The sequence below is a fragment of the Zingiber officinale genome, chromosome 5A, assembly GCF_018446385.1.
Source record: "Zingiber officinale cultivar Zhangliang chromosome 5A, Zo_v1.1, whole genome shotgun sequence".
NCBI lineage: Eukaryota > Viridiplantae > Streptophyta > Magnoliopsida > Zingiberales > Zingiberaceae > Zingiber > Zingiber officinale.
The window spans coordinates 114,565,088-114,586,823 of record NC_055994.1 but is presented as its reverse complement, the minus strand read 5'-3'; the positions used below and the strand labels follow the sequence as shown (position 1 = coordinate 114,586,823).

Here is a 21,736-nt window from a genome sequence, read left to right as displayed (position 1 = left end):
CAATATGTGTGCTTGAACTTTTTGCTATGTGTTTACCTATCCTTTATAATAAGTTCAAGTACTTCAATTATGGATGAAAACATGGAAATGAACATAACTAAAGTACCATAATGTGAACTCTAATGAGTATCACTAACTCGTTGCAAGTTAGTTTCTTGAATCAATTCATGTCCACTAAGAATCTCCCCTCTTCTTAGTGTTTCTATAACTTATTTCATGATGTTTGACTCTAAGAATATCTTACCTCTTACAAGATGCTCTTGTAAATACCCCAGGTAGTTTTTGTATGATCAACCAAGTTAAGTAAAGTTAAGTCTTGTGTATTTGATCTTGGTGTCTAAATGTGCAGAAACTTAATAGTACAAGAAGTTTAGCGAAAGATGCAGTTATCAAGAAGGATGACACAGGAGAGAGTCGATGGATTCTATGTGCCCGAGGGACGAGGTATTACAAAAGAGTATGCTAGCGGATGAGAAAGAAGTGTGTGGCATTTTCGAGTGATGAGAAGTCGAAACAGAAGACTACTGAAGGAGAGAAGGCCTAAGTTAGGTTTGGATGAGCTCAATTTTGGAAGGTCGGAGATCACCCAAGCAATCGAAGAAGGAGGCAGCGACCGGAAAAGGCACTGGATGGGCAGCACATGGTTGATCGGTCTAGGCACCCAACCGTTCAAGCAGTTGGACAAGATGGTCTGAGCGCCCGGACAAGATGGTCCGGGCGCCCTGACCACTTTGGTGCCAACCAAGGTGTCTCGTCGAGTGGATCATCGTTCGGTCCACATCAGCGGCTGTCCAGGCACCCGGGAGTAGATAAAAAGTTATCTTCACACCATTGCGAAGGTCGTTGCGTGGAAATAGACTTTGCCATGCTAGAGGCGCCCAGACACCGGGATCGTGCCACGTCAGCAAATAATCAGATTCAACCAACAAGCTATAACTAGAGTCCTAGTTTCAGTAGTTTGGTACAACACACTTCTGTACTTTGAATTTCACTCTGCTTTTCATTTCTAAGCTTTATTTTCGTGTATGAGACTTCTCCACCTCCAACGTTTTGTTTGAGAAGGAGATCTTCATAGCGAGCCTGTTTTCCTTAGAGTAGCAATCTTCTGAGCAAATCAAGTAAATTTATTTATCTCGTACTCTTCTTATTTCTATTATCTTTTTATTAAGTTTGTAATTGTTTAAGCACAATAGTTTGAGAAAAGTGTGAAACTGTCTAAATCTGTTACTGGGAACAAGCAGACGACAATGACGATCTAAAGAAAGAGTACAACTGGATAAAGAAGGAACAAGTCAAATATGTAGCCAATAGAAAAGCAAAATTCCATTTACTGAGTGTACTTCCACCACAAGAGGTCAACATGATCGGAGTCTACAAAAGATCTCTAGGAAAAATTCTTAGAGCTTTACAAAGGATCCTCCGAAGCCAAGCTCGCAAGAAGAGATCTACTTTAGAACCAACTGACAAATCTTCGACTGAAGGAAGGTGAAACTGTCCTTCAACTACACGCCAAGCTAACGGAGCTAATCACCAAACTCATGAATCTCGAAGAAAATGTAACCAACTGAGATTCGATAAGGTATGATTAATGCTTTTCCAAGAACATCAAAATGGTCAACCTTAGTAGAAGTATATTGTATCTCTAGGGACATAGAGGTAAGTAATCTAGAAGAATTATTTTGTACTTTAGAAATTCATGAATCTAGATATGCAGAACTAAGGAAGGAGCTAAATCAGAATGTTACCTTAAAAGAAAAAAATGGATAAACCAAATTCTGAAACTTCCATCGACGAAAATGAATCTGCCCTAATGGTAAGACACTTTAGTAAATTTCTTAAAACTAACAAATTTCACAAGTCACAAGCAAAAAAAACCTTCGAAGTAAAAGCAAGGTTTGATGCTACAACTGCCAAGAAGAAGGGTACAACAAGAATGACTGCCCTAAACTAAAAAGGAAGGAAAAAGAAAATGACAAAGGACCTAGACGGACGAAACACAAAAACTTAAAAGCTACATAAGATGAATCATCGTCCTCCAAGTCCGAGATCGAGGCCAATATTGGATTGGTACTAATGATGAACCATCATAGGGATGAAGAAAGTACATCAGAGATGAGCATCGACAAAGGAGGAGCATCATCAGAAGAAAACATCGATGAAGAAGAAGCATTAGAGCACGAGGTAAGTGAGATGCATGCCTTACCTTCTGAACAATCATACCAGTTTTGGTGTAATCAACCAAGTTAAGTTAAGTTAATCAACCAATTTTCTGACTATTAATGAATTATTTACAAATTCTGTGCCAAAATATTAATTTTTAATATTAAAATATTCTTAACATTCTGTAACGCCCGAAAATTCTCAAAACTATTTTAGAAATATTCTATGATTTTTCTGGAATTTTTAGATATTTTTCCGGAATTTTCCAAGTAGCGGAAGTAACAAAAATAATTAGAACCGCAAAATAACTTAGGTGGGAATCGAACCCGGAACCTCTCGGATCTGATAACTTTTAGTTAGCCTTAGTAACCGGTGAACCCAGCAGGGCCGTGCTGAAAGAAAGAGGAATCAATTATATTTATATTAGAGTCGGGTTCAATTATCCACTTAGTATAAATAGAAGAGTTAGGTTGGGTTTGGTTTATTTTAGAATTTGGTTCGGCAAACTCCTCCCCTCCAAACCCTCACGCCGAACACCCTTCTCCTCTCCTTCTCTCGGCGCCAACCACAAGAACACCCTAGGGTTCTCTCCCTAGGGCCCCAAGAACATCTTCCGGTGATAACTCCGGCACGAGGATGCTCTCCTTCGCGAGGGGAACGCTTAGACGCGAGAAGATCGTCGAGAAGTCGTCTCCACCGGAATTCTAGCGAATAGAATTGTAAGGAAATTAGCGTACGAGGTAAGAAACCCCTCACCTGCAGTATAAGTAGCTTCTGTTTGGTTTTCTATGCATTAGTTTAGTTATATGCAGATTTTTCGACATATAGGGTGTATTTAACTCTCCTCGCAGATTTAGGGATTTAGTGAGTACCTTTAGATGGGCCGAACACGTCTTTCCCCCTTCAGTTGGAGGTTTAGATGCTGTTAGGTGCCTAAAGGTAGTCTCCCTAATAGAGAGGGGAGTTAAAGCACACTAGGTGTTCGATTAAATGACTAGCTTAGAAAAATGCAACTTAGGCATTGTTGATAGCTCAGAAGATGCAAAGGGAGCATTTAAAATAGCTTAGTTAGCCTTACTACAGCTTTCATGGGACTACGGTCCAATGGGTGGGCTCTCACAGTCGCCTCTAAGTTCAGACAACCTAGCACTAGGTTCAGATAACCTAGTAATAGCAAGATAAGTAAATTCAGCTATACCAGTATTTTATTTTCAGTGGCACTGTACAGGATCAGATATCCATTGGGTTGGACTCCCACAGTCGTCCCTAGGTTCAGACAACCTAGTAACCCTACTAAATTCGGGACTTGCAAACCCGGGTCTAGTTAGGGATGCGCGCACAGCAAAGTACAGTTGCCGGGCCCAAATAGCAACATGATTATGTATTTTCACTTATTATGATAATAGCTTTCAAACTCATAAACTAATTAAGTGATTATAGTTTAAGATCAGTTTTAGCTTAGTTTCAGTTTCAGTTTCAGTATCATGCTCCAGCTTAGTTTTTCCCCGTGAATATGCATGATCACTCTATGTTCAATTCGTTATACATGTTTGGATGATTGTATGCCATGCCATGTTTTATATGTTCAGCATATGTTTTCAAAGCATCATTAGCATCGTATGCATATTTTGTGAGGTAGTTGGTTTCTTACTAAGCTTTAAGCTTACAGATTCTACTTTCCTTATACTGCAGATAAAGGTAAAGGGAAAATGGACTAGCAGAGGAAGCTGGAGTTCAATGCAAAGATGGTGTGTTTGGCAGGAACTGGAATAAAAGATCCTCAGGGGTTTTAGCAAGCTTAAATAGTTGAATTCTTAGTATTTCTTCTTTCATGCATTTTTAGACCTTAGAATGTTTAAACCATGGGAGATTTATTTAGTTTGTTAGTAATTATGTTAGAATGCTGGTTAATAGTTGCTAGAATATATTCCAATTGATTTTAGAATTGTTGTGTGAGGTTTTGGCACGCCAGAGTGCTGAAATCAGAGTTTCAGGGTGAGATCAGAACCCAGACCGGTCTGCAGACCGATCAGAGTTTGGGTTGTGCCGCTGGATCGGTCAGCTGACCGATCCAGTCGCGAACAGAGAGTTGGCATCTGTTGTGGATCGGTCAGCCGACCGACCCATGCGCGAACAGAGAGCACCGAAGCTCACTGATCGGTCAGCCGACCGATCAGTAAGCCACTGGATCGGTCTACCGACCGATCAGTGTGCTCCTGGATCGGTCGGTAGACCGATCCAGCCGCGTACAGAAGCAGGATAGCTTGTGGATCGGTCAGCCGACCGATCCAGAGCCTTTTTCCGTGCCAGTATCAAGCTGGATCGATCACGGGATCGATCCGACAGCCCAATCGATTCATGGATCGATTGAAATGCCTGATTACAGCTAGCAGGACATCCGGGAGGCATAGATTATCTTCCCTAGCATGTGTACAACTCCTAGGTACACCCAGAATATTAAGTTCAGATTTTACAGTAATCAGGTTAGTAAAAATTTTAATCAATCCAGATTTCCACAATAGTAATTTAGCACAGCATAACGTAACGGTCCGGCCTCGCAGCCTAGTCAGTAGGAGGCGGGTCGTTACACATTCACATAAAAAAAGGGGAGATTCTAAGTACCCCATGATAGTTTTGGTGTACTCAACCAAGTTAAATTAGGTCATGTATATTTGATCATTGTGTCTAAGTGCACAAGAACTTACGAGCACAAGAAGTCAAGCGAAAGATGCAGCTAGCGAGAAAGATGACATGGGAGAGAGTTGACGGGCTTGATGCGTCTGAGGGATGAGATGTTGCAGAAGAGTACACTGGCGGACGAGAAGGATGTGTATGACATTTTTGAGGGACGAAAAGTGAGAGCGGAAGACTACTTGAGGAGAGAAAGTCGGAGTTAGGTTCGGGTGAGTTCAATTCTGGAAGGCCGGAGGATCACCCAAGTGATCGGAGAAGGAAGCAACGATCGAAGAAAGCATCGGACAATTAGTACATGACTGACCGGTCTGAGCGCCAGGATAAGATAGTCCAGGCGCTCGCACCACTTTGGTGCCAGCTAGGGCACCTCGTCGAGTGGATCATCGTTGGGTCCACACCAACAGCTGTTTGGATGCCTAGAGCGAGTCCGGACGTCCGGGAGTGGATAAAAAGTTATTTTCGTACTACTGCGATGGTCGTTGAGTGGAGATAAATTTTGTCACTCCAAGAGCGCTCGGATAGGGTCCAGGTGCTCGAGTCATGCCAAGTTAGCAAACGTTCAGATTTGACTAGCAGACTATAAATAAAGCCCTGCTCTCAGTAGTTTGGTACAACACACTTCTGTACTTCAAATTTCATTCTGCTTTTCATATCCCAGCTTTATTTTCATGTACGAGATTTCTCTACTTTCGATGTTTTATTCGAGAAGGAGATCTTTAGAGTGATCCTACTTTCCTTAGACTAGTAATCTTCTAATTACAAACCAAGTAAATTTATTTCTCTCGTACTCTTCTTATTTCTATTATCTTTTTGTTAAGTATATAATTGTTTAATCATAATTGTTTGAGAAAGGTGTGAGTTTTCTTTATAGGATAATTCATCTCCCTCTTGCTGGTCGCATGGGACCTACAACTCCAACAACATTCATAACTTTCAACGTGATCTCAAGAAGATATTGAACTTGAAAATGATACTTTGCGATAACTACTAAACTCAATTAGAGTTTATGAGCGAAACAATTAACATAAAAGCACATGGATTTTCTTGTAAAATAAAAGTTTTCAAGCCTTTAAGCTCACCTTGTATATAGCTCACCTGATCGTAGCCTTGACCACGCAAACTTGATATGCCTAAACCATGATAAAAAAATAAGCGATCAATGGCATCCTTGAGTGAAGCTGTAGTTGTAGTAAGAACATATTCAATGCCAAGAAAATGTTCTAATATCTTTCTTTTTTTTTGTTCATGTATCTTAAAACAATTGTCATTTCGTCTTTCATTAATACATCAAGAGACTCGTCAACCTAGATAACAAAGTATGTCTCACCGATATTTTTGATAATAGCACAAGTAGTTTTAGCATCAACAATACAAATATCCTTCTGAATACTAGATGATGTCAATTGACAATTTTGAGGACATTTTGAAATGAAATTGTAGGATTATAGAAGTTGAGAAAAAGGGGAGTGAATCTCGATCGTTCAAAACTTTTCATTACTTTGTGTAAAATTCAAATCAAAGTAGTAGTGAAAAGAAATAACAAACACATTGAAACACCCTCGAACTTATACCATTCACAATCATCTAGTCAAGACATATATCTAAATCGAGTTCAACTCGTATTCTAACCAAACTAAGCATACATCATAGTAGTGGAATAAGGAAAAAAGTGCTTCAATGTAAAGGAAACAATCCAAATATAAAATAAGTAAGAACTTGGATTTGGGACAATGGAAAGAATTTAAACCATCTTTCTCAACCAAAATAAATAAATAAATAATTCGGATTAAAGCAAACCGATGTCCTAATGCATAGTGAATTTAGTCTTCTAAAAGAGCGTCGTCGGGTGTGCACTACCATGTACAAGCAAGCTCATACATCAAGTCCCTCGATCTCTTCATTACCTACACCATAGGGATTTAGTAAATTCAAGCATTTTAAGCAATAAATAAACATACATTCACATGTTTTTCAATATATATAAATTTTTAAGAATATGTCTTGAATATTTAAAAGTTAAACCTTGCTGACATTTAGTCCCTTAGGCCTTTAAACTTTAATTAAACAACATCAAACATTAACTTTCAATGTCAAAATATTTAGGTGACTTCATATTATTGAATGAGGCCTCTTTTACCTCAATCTCTGATTGTTTGGCCAAATTTTTACGTAGTACTAGGTTAGTAAGGTTCGCTGGACCCTTTTTAAGTTGGATTCCCTAACACATTTGATTTGATAAGGTCCACCGGACCCTTCTTAAGCCAGATTCCCTAACCACTCTATTTTGGTAAGATTTACCAGACCTTTTTTAAGCTAGATTCCCTAACCCATTTATTCTGTTAAGGTTCATCAGACCCTTTTTTTGCTTGATTCCCTAACACCTTTGATTTGGTAAAGTTCATTGGACCCTTCTTAAGCCAGATTCCCTAGCCACTCTATTTTAGTAGATCACCAGACCCTTCTTAAGCCAGATTCCCTAACCCATCACATAAATTCATGTAGGTCATATTAATAAATAATGTATTTTTACTTTTCATGTATAGAAAGTCATTGCTAACGTTTACTTGTATAATAACGAAAAAATAACTAGTATACATGGAAAGTAACTAAAATAGAAATGTTGTTTAAGGACACTGGCCTGTGCTCCCCGTCCCTTCTTTCTCAGAGACAAAACCTCGCCTCACGACTCCCCCTCTCACTCCCTTTCTCCCTCACCCGAACAATACAGATTTCCAACCCTCTTCCCTCATCCAAATCAACCCCGATTATTAGTCGAATCTGCCCAAAACCTCAGCTTACTTCCCTCACCCGAATAGCATAGATTTCCAACCCTCTTCCTGTTGGTTGATACTCAGAATATTGTACCGGTTCCCCTATATAAAAATTTTATACAGGTCCTGAACCATTCCTAACAACCTATTATGTTCTTTAGAAAGTAAATTAGGAATCGCAAACGGAACTTAACATTATTGATTCCAAATTTAACTTATCTGTTCTTAGAGGTTTAGACTTAGATCGTAAACGATACTTAACATTATTGATCTAAATCCACCTATGTTACAAATTCAATTAAATATTAATTTCAGATATCGGCTTCCAGGTTAAACATGGTGAGACACTAGGTCTTCTTGGTTATAGGAGCATCCACCACTTCCTAGACAAAGTCTTTCAACGAAATTTAATATTTAATTTCATTATAATAACCCTAGGTTTAACCAAAAGGAACAATCGAATCACAAGATCGAAAAAAACAAAAGAACACAAACTCGAATCACAAATTCGAAACCTTAAATCATATGCCTCTTGTGTTTGGTATTTCAAAATCTATACAAAGAAAACTAGTATGATGTGAAATAGAATTACTAGTTATACCTTTCTTTGTAATCAATAACCTCTTGATCTTCTATCATATTCTTTTTCTTATCTCGGATGTCGTGTGGACGACGATCTACCGAGACGAGAACCACCCAAGCTTCCTTCTTCTCCAAGTAAGTTTCGACCACCACAAGAACTCCAAGAGAAGATGAGGTTCGACCACCACCAAGCTCCAAGGGATGCTAAGAAACAAGATCTCCTATCTCTCCTTCTTCCTTTCACAAGATCTGGCCACCAACCAAGCTCCTTGAGATGAAGATGTCGCCGAACAAGGAAGAAGAATAGGAGAGGGAGAGGAAGAGAGGGGCCGGCCACCAACCAAGGAAGAGAGGAAATAATAGAAGAGATATTATTATGAGGTGAGGCACCTCTACCATCTCTTTTATATTCTTTGGTCTTGACAAATAAGGAAAGTTTTATTAAAACTTCCTTATTCTCTTTGCCAATGAAAGGAAAGTTTAATAAAATTTCCCTTTCAAACTATATATGGCCGGCCACCTTAATCCCTCCAAATAAGAAAAGTTTTAAACATAAAATTAAAACTTCCTAATTTGTTTCTGGAATTTTTTTTTAAAAAAATTCTCTATTGAAAATTACCTTCATGGTTGGTCATAAAAGGAAACTTTTATAAATTAAAATATCTCTATTAAAACATATGAATGATTTACAAAAAGAAAAGTTTTCTCTAAAATTAAAATCTTCCTTTCAATCTACAAATAAGGAAAGATATCAAATCTTTTCTTAATCTTTTATAGAAATTATAAAAGGAAATATTTAATTTTAAAGCTCTCTTTTAAATCATGAGGATGGTTACAAAAAAGGAAAGTTTTATTCAAAATTAAAATCTTCTTTTTAACTACAAATAAAGAAAGATATCAAACCTTTCACTTAATCTTTTGTAGAAAACTATAAAAAGAAATATTTAAATTTTAAACTCTCTTTTAAAACCATGGATTCCACATAAGAAAGATTTTAAAAAATAAAAACCTTTTAATTTATTGTGGTCGACCACACCAAGCTTGGGTTCAAGCTAGGGCCGACCACCTAATGAAACCAACTCACCTTGGTTTGGCCGGCCCTAGCTTGGGCTCCAAGCTAGGCTTGGCCGGCCACCTTAAGGTGGGTAAGAAGGTGGGTATGGGTGGGTATAATACTTTATAAATAAGAGACTACGATAGGGACTGAGAGGAGGAATTGGTTTTGGTCTCCCGATGCAATTAAGCTTCTCGTGTTCGCCCCAAACACCCAACTTAATTTCATCAATAATAATTCATACCACTAAAGAATTATTATTAAACTATCACACCAATCTCAAATTATAGTTTGGGCTCCTTCTTATCATGAGTGTGTTAGTCTCCCTGTGTTTAAGATATAGAATGCCCACTAATTAAATGAGTTACTGACAACTCACTTAATTAATATCAAGCTCCAAGAGAAGTACCACTCAACCTTATCGTCATGTCGGACTAAGTCCACCTGCAGGGTTTACATGGCAATCCTTATGAGCTCCTCTTGGGGACATCAAATCAATCTAGATTACTAGGTCATAGTTTCCTTCTATAATCAACAACACACACTATAAATAATATCATTTCCCAACTTATCGGGCCTATTGATTTATCGAACTAAATCACACCCTTTGATAAGTCAAAGAAATAAATACTAGATATATGTGCTTGTTATTATATCAAGATTAAGAGCACACACTTCCATAATAACAAAGGTCTTGTTCTTTTATGCAGTAAGTATAAAAAGAACTTACCTTAAATGGTCTTGCTCAATATACTCAGAGTGTACTAGTGTAATTTTATTGTTAAGATAAACTAATACCAAATTACACTACGACTATTCCAATGGTTTGTTCCTTTCCATCTTAGTCGTGAGCTACTGTTTATAATTTATAAGGAATTGATAACATGATCTTATGTGTGTGACACCACACATCATGTTATCTACAATATAAATTAATTGAACAACTACACTTAGCATATAAATATAGATATTTGACCAATATGATTCTTTATTTCAAAAGTAAATGTTTAAAAAAAACTAGACTTTTAGTATACACTCTAACACTTCCCTCATCCAAATCAGCCCTGATCGTCATTTGAATTTCCCAAAATCTCATCTTACTTCCCTCACCCAAACAACAAATAAAAACACCATCCTCCTCCTTCCTCTTTCACCCGAACATCCCCCAATAAATTCCCAGCAGAAAAACAACATCTCCCTCAACCATCCAACAGCAAAAATTTTGGTGCAAAAGTAAATAAAGAACATTAGAACTTATTTATTTCGGGAAGCATGACTTTGAGAAAATATGCTCATAACATCAAATCCATATATTATTAACCATCTAGTGCAGAAGATAAAATGAAAGAAACCTTGTAACTTCTTCAAAATAACATCCTATGATCCCTACGGTGCAGTAAATACAAAAAAAAAATCCTTGCCTTGAGGTTTTTCGTGCGAACGTTAGGAAACAATCTTTGCGCCCCCCCCCAAAAAAAAAAAAAACAAGGCTGTTCCTCCACCTCCAAGTTGGCTAGGGGTTGGAATTTAAGGGGAAAAGGAGGGACAACAACTTGTCAAGGAAGAGGAAGGTTTCAGATGGGTAGGGTGGGGATGGGGGTGGGGGTGGTGGTGGTTGTGGTGGTTGCCGGCTTCAAAAGGGGAAGGGAGGGGGAATGAGAAAAAAAACCTTAGAAATTTTTAGGGCATATATATAATAAGTCGGGTTGAGTTTGCTAGTCATTCGGGTCAGGTTCGTTAATCTATTAGCATATTAATTACTTAACCTATAACTCTTGATTTATTTAAGTGAACTAGATTTTTTTACGCTACACACATAAAGACACAATTCTTTTTTACTTGGTTTGTAATCCAGCGACTACTACTCTAAGATCTACGATCTTTGATCACTTCTGATAATCAAACTAAAATAGTTCTTCCAAAGAAGCGGAATTAAACAATAATGAAGTGTATAGTAACAAGCTACTAACACTTTTAAATGAATGCAAGTACTGAAAATGAATATACTAACAACAAAGAGTTGAAGCTTTAGCGTAAGTTGTCAGAGAGCCTTCCAGTGTTGTAATAGCAATAGGTTACACAAGTAGTAGCAGAAACGAGAATGAGCATAGTGAGCAATAGTTCTTTTCGAATTCTAAAGTGATAATCGGCTTAAACCTCGAGGGATTCTTTTATAGGCACTGTTTAGTTTAATGAAAACACAATTCATCAACTGAACCTATCCATTAACTGAACATCCTATCCGTCGACTGATCTTCGTACCCTTCCTTGTTTGCCTAGACCTGATATGCTCGATCCCGTGGTTTCCACTGTTCGATTGAATGATAAAGCTTATCTATTAATAGAACCCTGAGTATACCTTTTCTCTGTGATTCAATATGATCGGTTATCATTACCTTTTATGGATTAGTTGGCTTATCCCACTGATCCATTGACGAACAAGGTGTATACCATATTTGTTGAGCTTCGATCTAATCTTTGCCACGCTGGCCAGATCGATCGACTGATCCCAACTATCGATCGACTGAACTTCTATCCAATTTCAGAACTTTTTTATAAGCTAAACAATGTTAGCACGGACAATATATAACGATAGAAGTTTTGCAAACCAAGTTAGACATTAGATGAAATAAATGCATGAGTATGATAGTTGGATTATCTTGATCTCAACTTAGAAACCTCCATTGGTTTTTTCAGTTGGATCAATGTCTAAGGTTTGTCACAACTGAAATACGATCTCACAACTCCACTCCAGGAGCTTACCTCAACTTACTCGCTAAACATCCAGTCATCCAGACATATTTGAACTTTATCTACTCAGCATTTGATCAGCCTGCTAGGGTTTCCTGATTTGATCTCTAGTCTTCTTGACCTATCAAATCCACCCTCCCAGATGCCTAGTTTGCCTGATCCATCTGGCTCTCTACGATTTGCCGAGACTTTCGCTACCTAGTATTCGACATACCTGATCTACTAGGACTCTCTAAGTTGGTATCTTGTAATCTTGATTAATCAATTATATCTTAATAAAACTTAACTTAACACTACAAGAAAAAAGCTAATAGACAACGCTTTTAAAGCGTTGTCTTTTTGCCTGAAAAAGCGTTGTTAAAGGCACTGTTGTAAAAAGTCTGCTCAACGACAACGCTTTTAAAACGTTGTCGTTTGTACCAAAGACAACGCTTTTGCAACGCTTTAAAAGCGTTGTCGTTTTATGCAAAGGCAACGTTTTACAACGCTTTTAAAGCGTTGTTTTTGGTAGAAAAGACAACGCTTTTGCAACGCTTTAAAAGCGTAGTTATATTTTGCAAAGACAACACTATTACAACGCTTTAAAAGCGTTGTTGTTTTTTACAAAGACAACACTTTTTTGCAACGCTTTAAAAGCATTGTCGTTTTAAAGAAAAAAAAATTTATTTAAAAATCATTATTTTTATATTTACGAAACTATTATTTTTCTTTTACCATGTCTAGATTCGAATTTTACATATAATCAACTCAGTTAATGATTTCAAACTCATAAAAATAATAGAAATCTGACGTTGAAGTAATATTAATAATTAATTACATGAAAAGCTAGTAAATATCAAAATTTACACTAATTTTGTTTCAAAGTATATAGTGATATTCACATATAAAACAAAAGAGCACAAAAAAATCTGTTTTGAACAGCTATAATCTGTTTAGCCAATAATCTGTTTACTGAATACTGAATACTGAAGTAGCCAACAATCTGTTTACTCAAAATAGTACAGTAGTTACTGAATCCATACGCTAGTGTACTGATCAATTACTGAATCCAGACGCTCCTTAGTGTACTGATCTCGACTGTCCTGTATCCACCTATAAAAGTAGCAATAATATGTTTCAAGTTCATATATGAGCATTACTGATGGCTCTCGAAAGAAACAAAACAATCATCATGACTTTCTACCAAAAGAAACAAAATTTACACTAATCTTAATGAAGATTTTCAGATCCTTGATGTAAAATAGTTTTCAAATTGCATGCAGCTATCTGACTGCTTTATTAAACTGATCTCATGCAGCTTGTTCTTTGATCTACTAAGAGGCAAGCACATGATCTCCCAAGTTTACTTCCTCCCCTATAGTGAGATACACTTTGCATTTTGCATAGGAGACTACTACTAAAGGGCTTTCATTACTCAAATCACAATTGCAGTGGTGGTATTCATCCAGATTTTGCAGCTCTTAGCAGGTACACATTGATGTTCTTCTTGTTAATCCTCCCTCCTATCCAATCCGATCCTTGCATTTGAAAGTTACACTTGTTTTTTTTTTATTTATGCAGTTTTCTTGATACTGGGCCGATTAATCATAGCGCCTATGATAGTTTGGTTCTTGCTTAGTTACAAACTATGGAACAGGGGAGTCGCAGTTGACCTTATAGAGAAGTTTCTTCGGCGCCAGCAAACACTGATGCCAACAAGATACGCCTACTCTGAACTCATAGCAATCACAAGGCATTTTAGAGAGAAGCTCGGCCAAGGTGGCTTCGGCTCAGTCTTCAAAGGGGAACTTCTAGGGGATCGTTTTGTTGCAGTTAAGATGTTAAGCAGTCTTCAAAGAGAGCTTTGATTTATGAGTATATGCCTAATGGCTCACTTGACAAGTACATTTTTGCTCCCAATGGAACTAATGGTCACTTTTTCACCTCAGAAAAACTCATTCAAATAGCAGTTAGTGCAGTTAGTGCTAAAATGAAGATTACTGATGGCTCTTCCTAATGTTTCTATTAGTCTAAATGCCCATTCAAATAGCAGTACTAATAGCAGTACTAATAGCAGAGTGCTAATAGTCTAAACTCATTCAAATAGCAGTACTAATAGCAGTGTTGTTAGAGGCGCGAGGCGCACCGAGGCGCAAAAAGCTCCTAGAGCCCGAGGCGCGAGGCGCGCCCGAGGCGCGCGCCTCTTGAACATGAGGTTGATGATTACCAGACTATTGCCACACTCATATACTATGTCAAATATGATAACTATTAATATTCCACACACATCAATATCAAATATAACAAGCAAAACAACACCATGATAAAATTAATAAAAGTTTCAAACTTTCAAGTTTCAAGTTTCTAATTTAAACTAACAAAGTCCATCAAAACAAGTGTAATGAGTAAAATTAATCATCAAGCTCAAGATCATCCTCATTGTATTCTTCTTCTTCGTTATCTTCATCTTCTTCAAATTCAATTTCTTCTTCTTCTTCTTCATCTCTAAATCTTAGAGATGAGTGTCTCATAGAGGAAGATGCATTTCCCTTCTCGACTTGTTTAGGCCTAGCATTTGAACTAGAGGTCATGGTTGCAATATTTTTTCCTCTAGTACAATATTCAGGCTCTTCAGCTCCACTAGCCCTAGCAACGACATCCCATGTCAAGTCATCACCTTCAAAAACCAACTCATCTTCTTCATTATCACTTTCTCCATCCATTCTACCCATCAACCATTCATTACTATCATCAATATCTGTCAAAGAGATGGGGTCAATCTTATCACGTGCATCATACCGAAGCTTTAAGGCACGATTGTATTTCACAAATACCAAATCATTTAAGCGCTGCTGAGCTAGCCTATTTCTTTTTTTGCTGTGAATCTACAAAATGTCAAAAATCACAATAAGTATAATAAAATATCAAAGAATATTTTCTACTTATAAAAGTAGCATACTAATAGTATCAAACATTTATATTTATTACATACCTGCTCAAATACACTCCAATTGCGCTCACAACCAGAAGCACTGCAAGTGAGGCTAAGTACTTTAATAGCAAACTTTTGCAATTCTGGGGTATTTGCTCCATAGCATTCCCACCATTCTGCTGGAGATAATGCTCTTCTATGTCTAATTGCTACATTCCTCCCAAATAGCCCTTCTGCCTTTCGATATATAGAGAGCTGGGTAGTGATTTTATCTTGCTCGGCAGCGCTTGAAACCAATCTCTCCATAGTTTCAAACAAACCATTCACCACTTCTCCACAGATATTTGAATCTGTGTATGAATAAAAATATTCTGGATTCAAATAATGTCCTGCAGCATGCAGAGGCCGATGAAGTTGACATTCCCATCTCGCATCAATGATCTCAAACACTTCTTTGTATTTCTCTTCTTTCTCCTTGAAGGCCTTCATAATTGTTTCTTTTGCCCTATCCATAGCCTCATAAATATAGCCCATTGCAGGTTTTCTTTCGCCATCAACCAATCTCAGAACACGGACTAAAGGGCCATATATTTTTAAAATATGCACAATACTGCTCCAAAATCTAAGTGTCATGATAATTTTAGCTACCTTCTTCCCCGCCGCTTCTTTTGCCCATTTACTTTCTGTCCAATCTTTTGAAATGAACATTTTTCTTAAATTTTGCTTCTGTAGGTGCATCCTTTCAAGAGTAAGAAAAGCTGTAGCAAATCTTGTGACACCTGCCCGACAAAGCTCTTTTTGTCTTGTGAATTGCCTCAACATATTTACCATGCCGGGGCGAACATAAATGTAAGCATTCACACTCATTGCCTTCTTCAATGTTGCTTTAAAATCAGGCAATTTCCCTATATCTTCTAAGATCAAGTCAACGCAGTGAGCAGCACAAGGAGTCCAATACAAGTGTGGCCTTTTTGCTTCTAATAATTTTCCTACAAACGATGTTAGAAAAGTAGATAAATTTAACATATATAAGAAAAAGCATATCGATAAGAAAGAATTAAATAGATTCTTACCAGCAAGCACATTGTTACTTGCACTATCTGTAACAACTTGAACAACATTTACTTCTCCTACACGCTCCACAAATCGATCAAGCAACTGAAATATTTTCTCTCCAGTCTTTGCATAATCAGAAGCATCAACCGATTCGATGAAAACTGAACCTTTAGGAGAATTCACTAAAAAATTAATCAATGTTCTCTGCCTTTTGTCTGTCCACCCATCTGCCATCAAACTACAACCATACTTGGCCCATTCTGTTTCACACGACTTAATGTAATCATTTGTCACACTATCAACCGCCTTTTTTAGAAAAGGAACCCGCACCTCATGATAACTAGGTCCTTTTAGACCTATACCATATTGGCCAACCAAGTCCAACATTCTTTTGAAGCTTGAATAATTAACGGCATTAAATGGAATTGCCGCATCATACATCCACTCAGTTATGGCCATACAAGCTTTTTCCCTCAATTCTTTCTTGTATGCCTCATTTATCGTAGATTGTCTTTCTTTACCCTTTCTACTTTCAACAATTTTTTGTACATTAGGAGCAAAATACGTATCCATTGGACCTATTTGTCTGGGCCTTTTTTGCATATTCACTGATCTAGAACTTGTACTTGTACTTATAGGTGGCACACCTTTAGCTCCAATATTATCCATATCAATATCATCACCAAGAGGGTCTACATCCTCAAAGTCCAATGTCGCAAGTTGAGAAAGATTACTTTTCTCTGCCTTTTTCTCCATGAAATTTTTAATTTCTTCACGTACATGAGGTGGACATTTTTTGCAAGTCGTAGTATTTCGAAACCCCCCAACAAGATGCTGTTTTGCACGATAAATACCCCCTTTTGTAACTTTTTGACAAAAGTTACAAATTAAATCATTTTTATTATCCGGATTAATTCTTTGAAAATAATTCCATCCCGGATCTTTTGATATATATGTTGGAGTATCACTACTACCTTCCATGATAATTGAACAAGAAAATAGTCTGAAAAATTAAAAATAAAAATAGAATCAATAAGGTACCAACAATAAAAAAGCATTGTACAATCTGTACCAGTAATTTAAAAGTAAAACTTAGACCAATTCAGGCACTGTACCTACCGCCTGAAAAAATAAAAACCAGTAAAAAAACAGAAATGTTCATTTCAAAGCAAAACAAAAAGCAGTAAAGAAAAAAAAATAAAAAAATAGTAAAAAATCTGAAATACTGGACAGGGGACAGCACGACAGTCGCCAACACCAATACAACAAAACCAAAAGCAGTAAAGACAGAAAAAATGAAAAAACATTAAAAAAAATGAAATACTGGACAGTGGACAGCAGCACGCAGGAAGTCAAAAACTGAAATACTGGACAGTGGACTGAAATACTGGACAGTGGACGCGTAGCACTAATACAACACCAAATACGAAACAAAAAAACAGTATAAAAAATCCAAAACCAGACGGCAAAAGAGAAGAAGATGATTAAAAAACAACCGGCAAAAATTTAAAAACAGAAACCAAAACAAAACAAAACCTGACAGCAGCACAGTAAGTACACGAACCGGACAGCAGCGAAAAGAATACTCGGCGGCGAAACGATTACAGAACTGCAGCGGGTAAAAAATACAGAAAAGAAGAAGAAAAAGAAACGAAGAGAAAGCAACGAAGAGAAGAAGAGAAGAAGATGTTAACAGACGAATAAGAAGAAGAGAAGAAGAAGAAGTGAAGAATAGAAAAAAATAGAAAAAAGAAGGAAAACATACTTGGCGACGATGCAACTCAGCGATGGCGCGACTCAGCGATGGCGGCGGCGGACAGAAATGGGTTCAGGTTTCTTCCTCCCTTCCTGCGTTTTCTTCCTTCCTGCGTTCTCTTCCTTCCTGCGTTTCCTTCCTGCGTTTTCTGCTGCGTTTTTGCTCCTCTTTCCTGTGCCCTAATTCCAAACAATGCTGATTTGGAATTTTTTTTTTTGTTTAAAATCCAGATTTAGTCAAGATCTATTGCGGCGCCTCGATCGCGCCTCGATCGCGCTTCGTTGAGGTGCAAAGGCGCACGAGGCGCGCCTGGCGAACAGCGCCCGCCTCGCGCGGGGAGAAGCGTTTTCCCTCGCGCCTTGCGCCTGGGGCGCGCCTCAGGCGCGCCTTTAACAACACTGACTAATAGATAACAAATATATTTTGTGATCAGACAAGTTGAAATATCATAGTTGAAGGGGTGAGGGATAGCACGAGATAAAAGAAACTCCAGTTAACATAGTAAAAAATGAATTACGATACATTGACATGACGAAGAGTCATGAAAACACATTAACAATCAGACAATTCCTTCCAAAATAACTAGTTAGGAATCAAACAAACAAGACGGTGAAAACAAGGTAATTTCAGCCTTTATGTTCTTGACATACTTTAAATCACCAAATAATATTACTCAGTACTCACGCAATCCTCAATTAATTTGAAGCTAAAATAAGAGAGATTTTGGGAAACATAAAGAAAATAATAATGTGGAACCGAGAGCCATCTAGTTACCAGTCACCAATAATGAAGGTTCAGACTATCAGGGAGACTTCTGTGACCAACCTAAAAGCGTTCACAATGATGCATTTACTCAGAAACAAAATGGACCACTAAGGTTGCATTTCTAAAAATTTTTAGATGTCAGTTGAAGTACCTGCAAGTATTTACCAATGGGTCATATGGCTATTACTTTTTAGTGATAATGAGCATTGGACAACACAAGTCAGTACTGTCAGACATGCTAGTATGAGACCATATTTCAAAATATGCCACCAAAGCATCAGAGGTAAGGCAAATTTTCATACTTTATGTTCAACACATCATTCAACCATTACTAAAGTAATTATTTTCGCATCCATTTGCAGGTAACAAGAGAGTAACTAAGGTCTCACCAAACCAATTGCAGATCAAGATGTCCAAAATAATACTATCCCACCAGCACTCATTGAAATTTGGCAACATGTGGCGAAAAGTAAACTGCAATTGTTAGCAAATGAACTTTAAAAAAAAACATTATTTAAGTAATTTTTGCAAAAAAAAAAAGAAAAAAAGAAAAAAGAGGTAAAACAATGAAAATGAACCTCCATCAATTCGAAGCCAATTGACAACACCCACAGAAGGGGCTGGTTTCGTATCATTATTGCCTTACCCTACCATCCAAAAATATGAGCAAGAACAAACTCATCAAATAATGTATTCTGCAATAAACTAACACAAATTAGTGATGACAAGATCTAAAAAAGTATAGGTTCCTTGAAAGATCCAAGCAATATAAACTGAATGACAAAAGGTTGATGAATGAATGAATCATACATAAACATTGATAAACTTGTTTTTTGGATTCTCTGGGACATAAATACGGCAATCAGCTCCATATGATCTTTCAGGTAATTCTGGAATGCACAAACAAAGATTCTGTTAATTTCTTTATCTATGAATATGCTATTTTCCAGAGGAAACCATAAAGCACCTAAATCAAGTGTTTACCAACTCCCAAATCAAGTGTTTACCAACTCCCAGAGCAGGATGGAGATATTTCATAAACTGCCTAGCATCATCACGATTCTGGAAATGAGAAAAAGAAACCAGAGGAACATTTGTCAAATTCACAGCAGAATTATTAGATGACTTTATTGATTATTTGAGGTCTAGATTCTACCAAAATCACAATAACAGATGAAGCAACAAAAACCTCAGTAGCAAAAAGTTTGAAGAACGAATCTTCTATATGTGAATTTTCATGAGAAATTAAAGCTGATGAAGTATCCAGCATCACATACTATTAGAATTATTACTCTTGGCTCAAATTTTATCCTATTTGAACCAATGGCAACAATTACTAAAGCACAATAAATAGGAAAATGGTTTCCAAAAACAACAAATGGAAAAGAATGAAACTGAATCAGCACTTGATAATCATCCTAATTAAAAGATAGAAACACACAACCCTGGAAAAGCAAAAATGTTAGGGCAACAAGGTACACAATAGCCATTCCATGAACTAAGCGCCAAATTGCAGGATGTGGCCTTATAAAAACCCTGAATAAAATAAAGTGTACAAACAAGTGACAATGCCCATAATTTATAGAAAAACTGCATTATTGCAATTCTTGATGGGGAAATTATTCCAGATACAAAGCAACAAATGCTCTTGAATGACCTTGTATAATGCTGAGATACATGCATCTACATCATAAAGTTATAAGTTCTGAGCTCTCAAAAATGGAAGCCATAGCTTACGTTGAAGGTGCTTGCAGCAAGGAATAGGCTAAAAAGACAGCAATCATCGCCCAGACACCTCTGCAAGAGAAAGGAATTCAAAGAATAAATCCCTCGGACACAAGAAACCCAAAATCCAGCCAAAAAAGCTCGAAAAAGTGTTCCCTTTGACGAGGAACAGCGCGAAGGGGAGTGGAGAAAAGTGAAGACGCGAGAAATTGGGCATAAAGCAAACTATACCGTTGCGCAAGCCTATGCTGGATTCCTCGGTGTTGATGCTGTAGAGGATGCCCTCGTATCTGATCTCGCTCTTGGAGGTTAAGCTTATGAGGCTCCCGATGTAGGAGTCCGCCGACGCCCCGGATCTGGAGGCCGGAGAGGAGTTTGCTGGAGAGGAGTTTGCCGGAGAGGAGTACGTGGGAGAAGGCCGCGCGAGATGAGGAGTACTTGGGAGAAGGGTTCGGGACTTGAAAATGATCGGAAGATAGAAGTTGGGAGAAGGGTTTAGGTTTTCTACTCCTTACCTAGATCCAACGGTTTGTATTAATCAAGATTTAGATCCAATGGTTTGTATTAATCAAGGTTTAGATGAGATTTTAAACATAGACAACACTTTTTAAAAAGCGTTGTCGTAGACACTAAAAATCAGTCTAATAGACAACGCTTTTTAGAAAGCATTGTCTTTGACCCGTAAAAATCACTAATAGACAACGGTTTTTAGAAAAGCATTGTCGATTAATAAGAAAATAATGAAATAGACAACGCTTTTCACTAAAAGCGTTGTTAAAAAAAAATAGACAACGTTTTTTATAAAAAGCGTTGTCGTTTAAGTGTTGTAGAATCCCAATTTTCTTGTAGTGTAAACTTTTGATAACATTAAAACATAGATTCAATTATGGTGCTTCCTACACCAATAGAAACTTTCTGCACAAATTCATTGTGTTCAACATGCTACTGAAAAGTTTCAAATAATTGCCTCCATTTGTTGATAAATTAGATTCATCATCATCTCGAAATGTTAATATATGTCTTAATAGAAAATGAACACGATCGACTGTTGTATTTAACTGAATTTGATATTCAGCTCTATCTTTATTTATCTTTCCAATAAATAAAATAGAAACACTCCTAGTAAGATTTTGATTCTGCTTTATTAGATCATTGCATTTCAATTTTGTTATGCTGTGAAGACTATTATGCTTGCCAATATGTTGATCAAACTTCTTTTTCATTCTCTAATTTTTAAATCCTTCACCAACAAGTGAATTCCCCCACCTTGGTTACTTGGAATTCTAAAAAGACGACGATATAAGCAATATGCTCTATCTTTAATTTGGATATGATATACTCCAATCAATTCGGGTATTTTTGAAACCAATTTGCAATAAACCTTCTTTTTTACATTTTCTATTTTAGTTTGTGGAAAGTCATGAAAAACAAGTTGCAAGATCCCTTTAATAAATACGCCCTTCACACTTGATCCTTGTCATTAGCATCATAACTCTATATTATTGGTTGTT

General features: G+C 37.1%; 2 protein-coding genes and 1 long non-coding RNA gene across 3 annotated transcripts; all 3 read right to left on the bottom strand.

Moving 5' to 3' along the window:
* Positions 1–14,402: 14,402 nt before the first annotated feature.
* Positions 14,403–16,040, bottom strand: LOC121981421. The gene is made up of 3 exons (XM_042533936.1): positions 15,997–16,040; positions 14,984–15,912; positions 14,403–14,876 (listed from the first exon to the last, which is right to left on the bottom strand). The coding sequence occupies exons 2-3, from the start codon at positions 15,788–15,790 to the stop codon at positions 14,403–14,405; spliced, it is 1,281 nt and encodes a 426-aa protein (XP_042389870.1). The 5' UTR covers positions 15,791–15,912; positions 15,997–16,040.
* Positions 16,041–18,906: 2,866 nt separating this feature from the next.
* Positions 18,907–19,562, bottom strand: LOC121983153. Its single transcript, XR_006112404.1, has 4 exons — positions 19,508–19,562; positions 19,311–19,390; positions 19,079–19,195; positions 18,907–18,974 (listed from the first exon to the last, which is right to left on the bottom strand). It is a non-coding gene; the product is annotated as an uncharacterized LOC121983153 (long non-coding RNA).
* Positions 19,563–19,735: 173 nt separating this feature from the next.
* On the bottom strand, positions 19,736–21,198 carry LOC121979916. The gene is made up of 5 exons (XM_042531891.1): positions 21,193–21,198; positions 20,457–20,662; positions 20,238–20,297; positions 19,945–20,036; positions 19,736–19,836 (listed from the first exon to the last, which is right to left on the bottom strand). The coding sequence occupies exons 1-5, from the start codon at positions 21,196–21,198 to the stop codon at positions 19,736–19,738; spliced, it is 465 nt and encodes a 154-aa protein (XP_042387825.1).
* Positions 21,199–21,736: the final 538 nt, after the last annotated feature.

Excerpts from the sequence above, each read along its gene's own strand:
- LOC121981421 (XM_042533936.1), bottom strand. The coding sequence starts at position 15,790 with ATGAGTGTGAATGCTTACATTTATGTTCGCCCCGGCATGGTAAATATG. Across the intron at positions 14,877-14,983 it reads ATTGGAGTGTATTTGAGCAG|ATTCACAGCAAAAAAAGAAA; the intron begins GTATGTAATAAA and ends GACATTTTGTAG.
- LOC121979916 (XM_042531891.1), bottom strand. Across the intron at positions 20,037-20,237 it reads TTGCTGCAAGCACCTTCAAC|GGTTTTTATAAGGCCACATC; the intron begins GTAAGCTATGGC and ends TATTTTATTCAG. Across the intron at positions 19,837-19,944 it reads AACATTTTTGCTTTTCCAGG|TAATTGTTGCCATTGGTTCA; the intron begins GTTGTGTGTTTC and ends ATTGTGCTTTAG.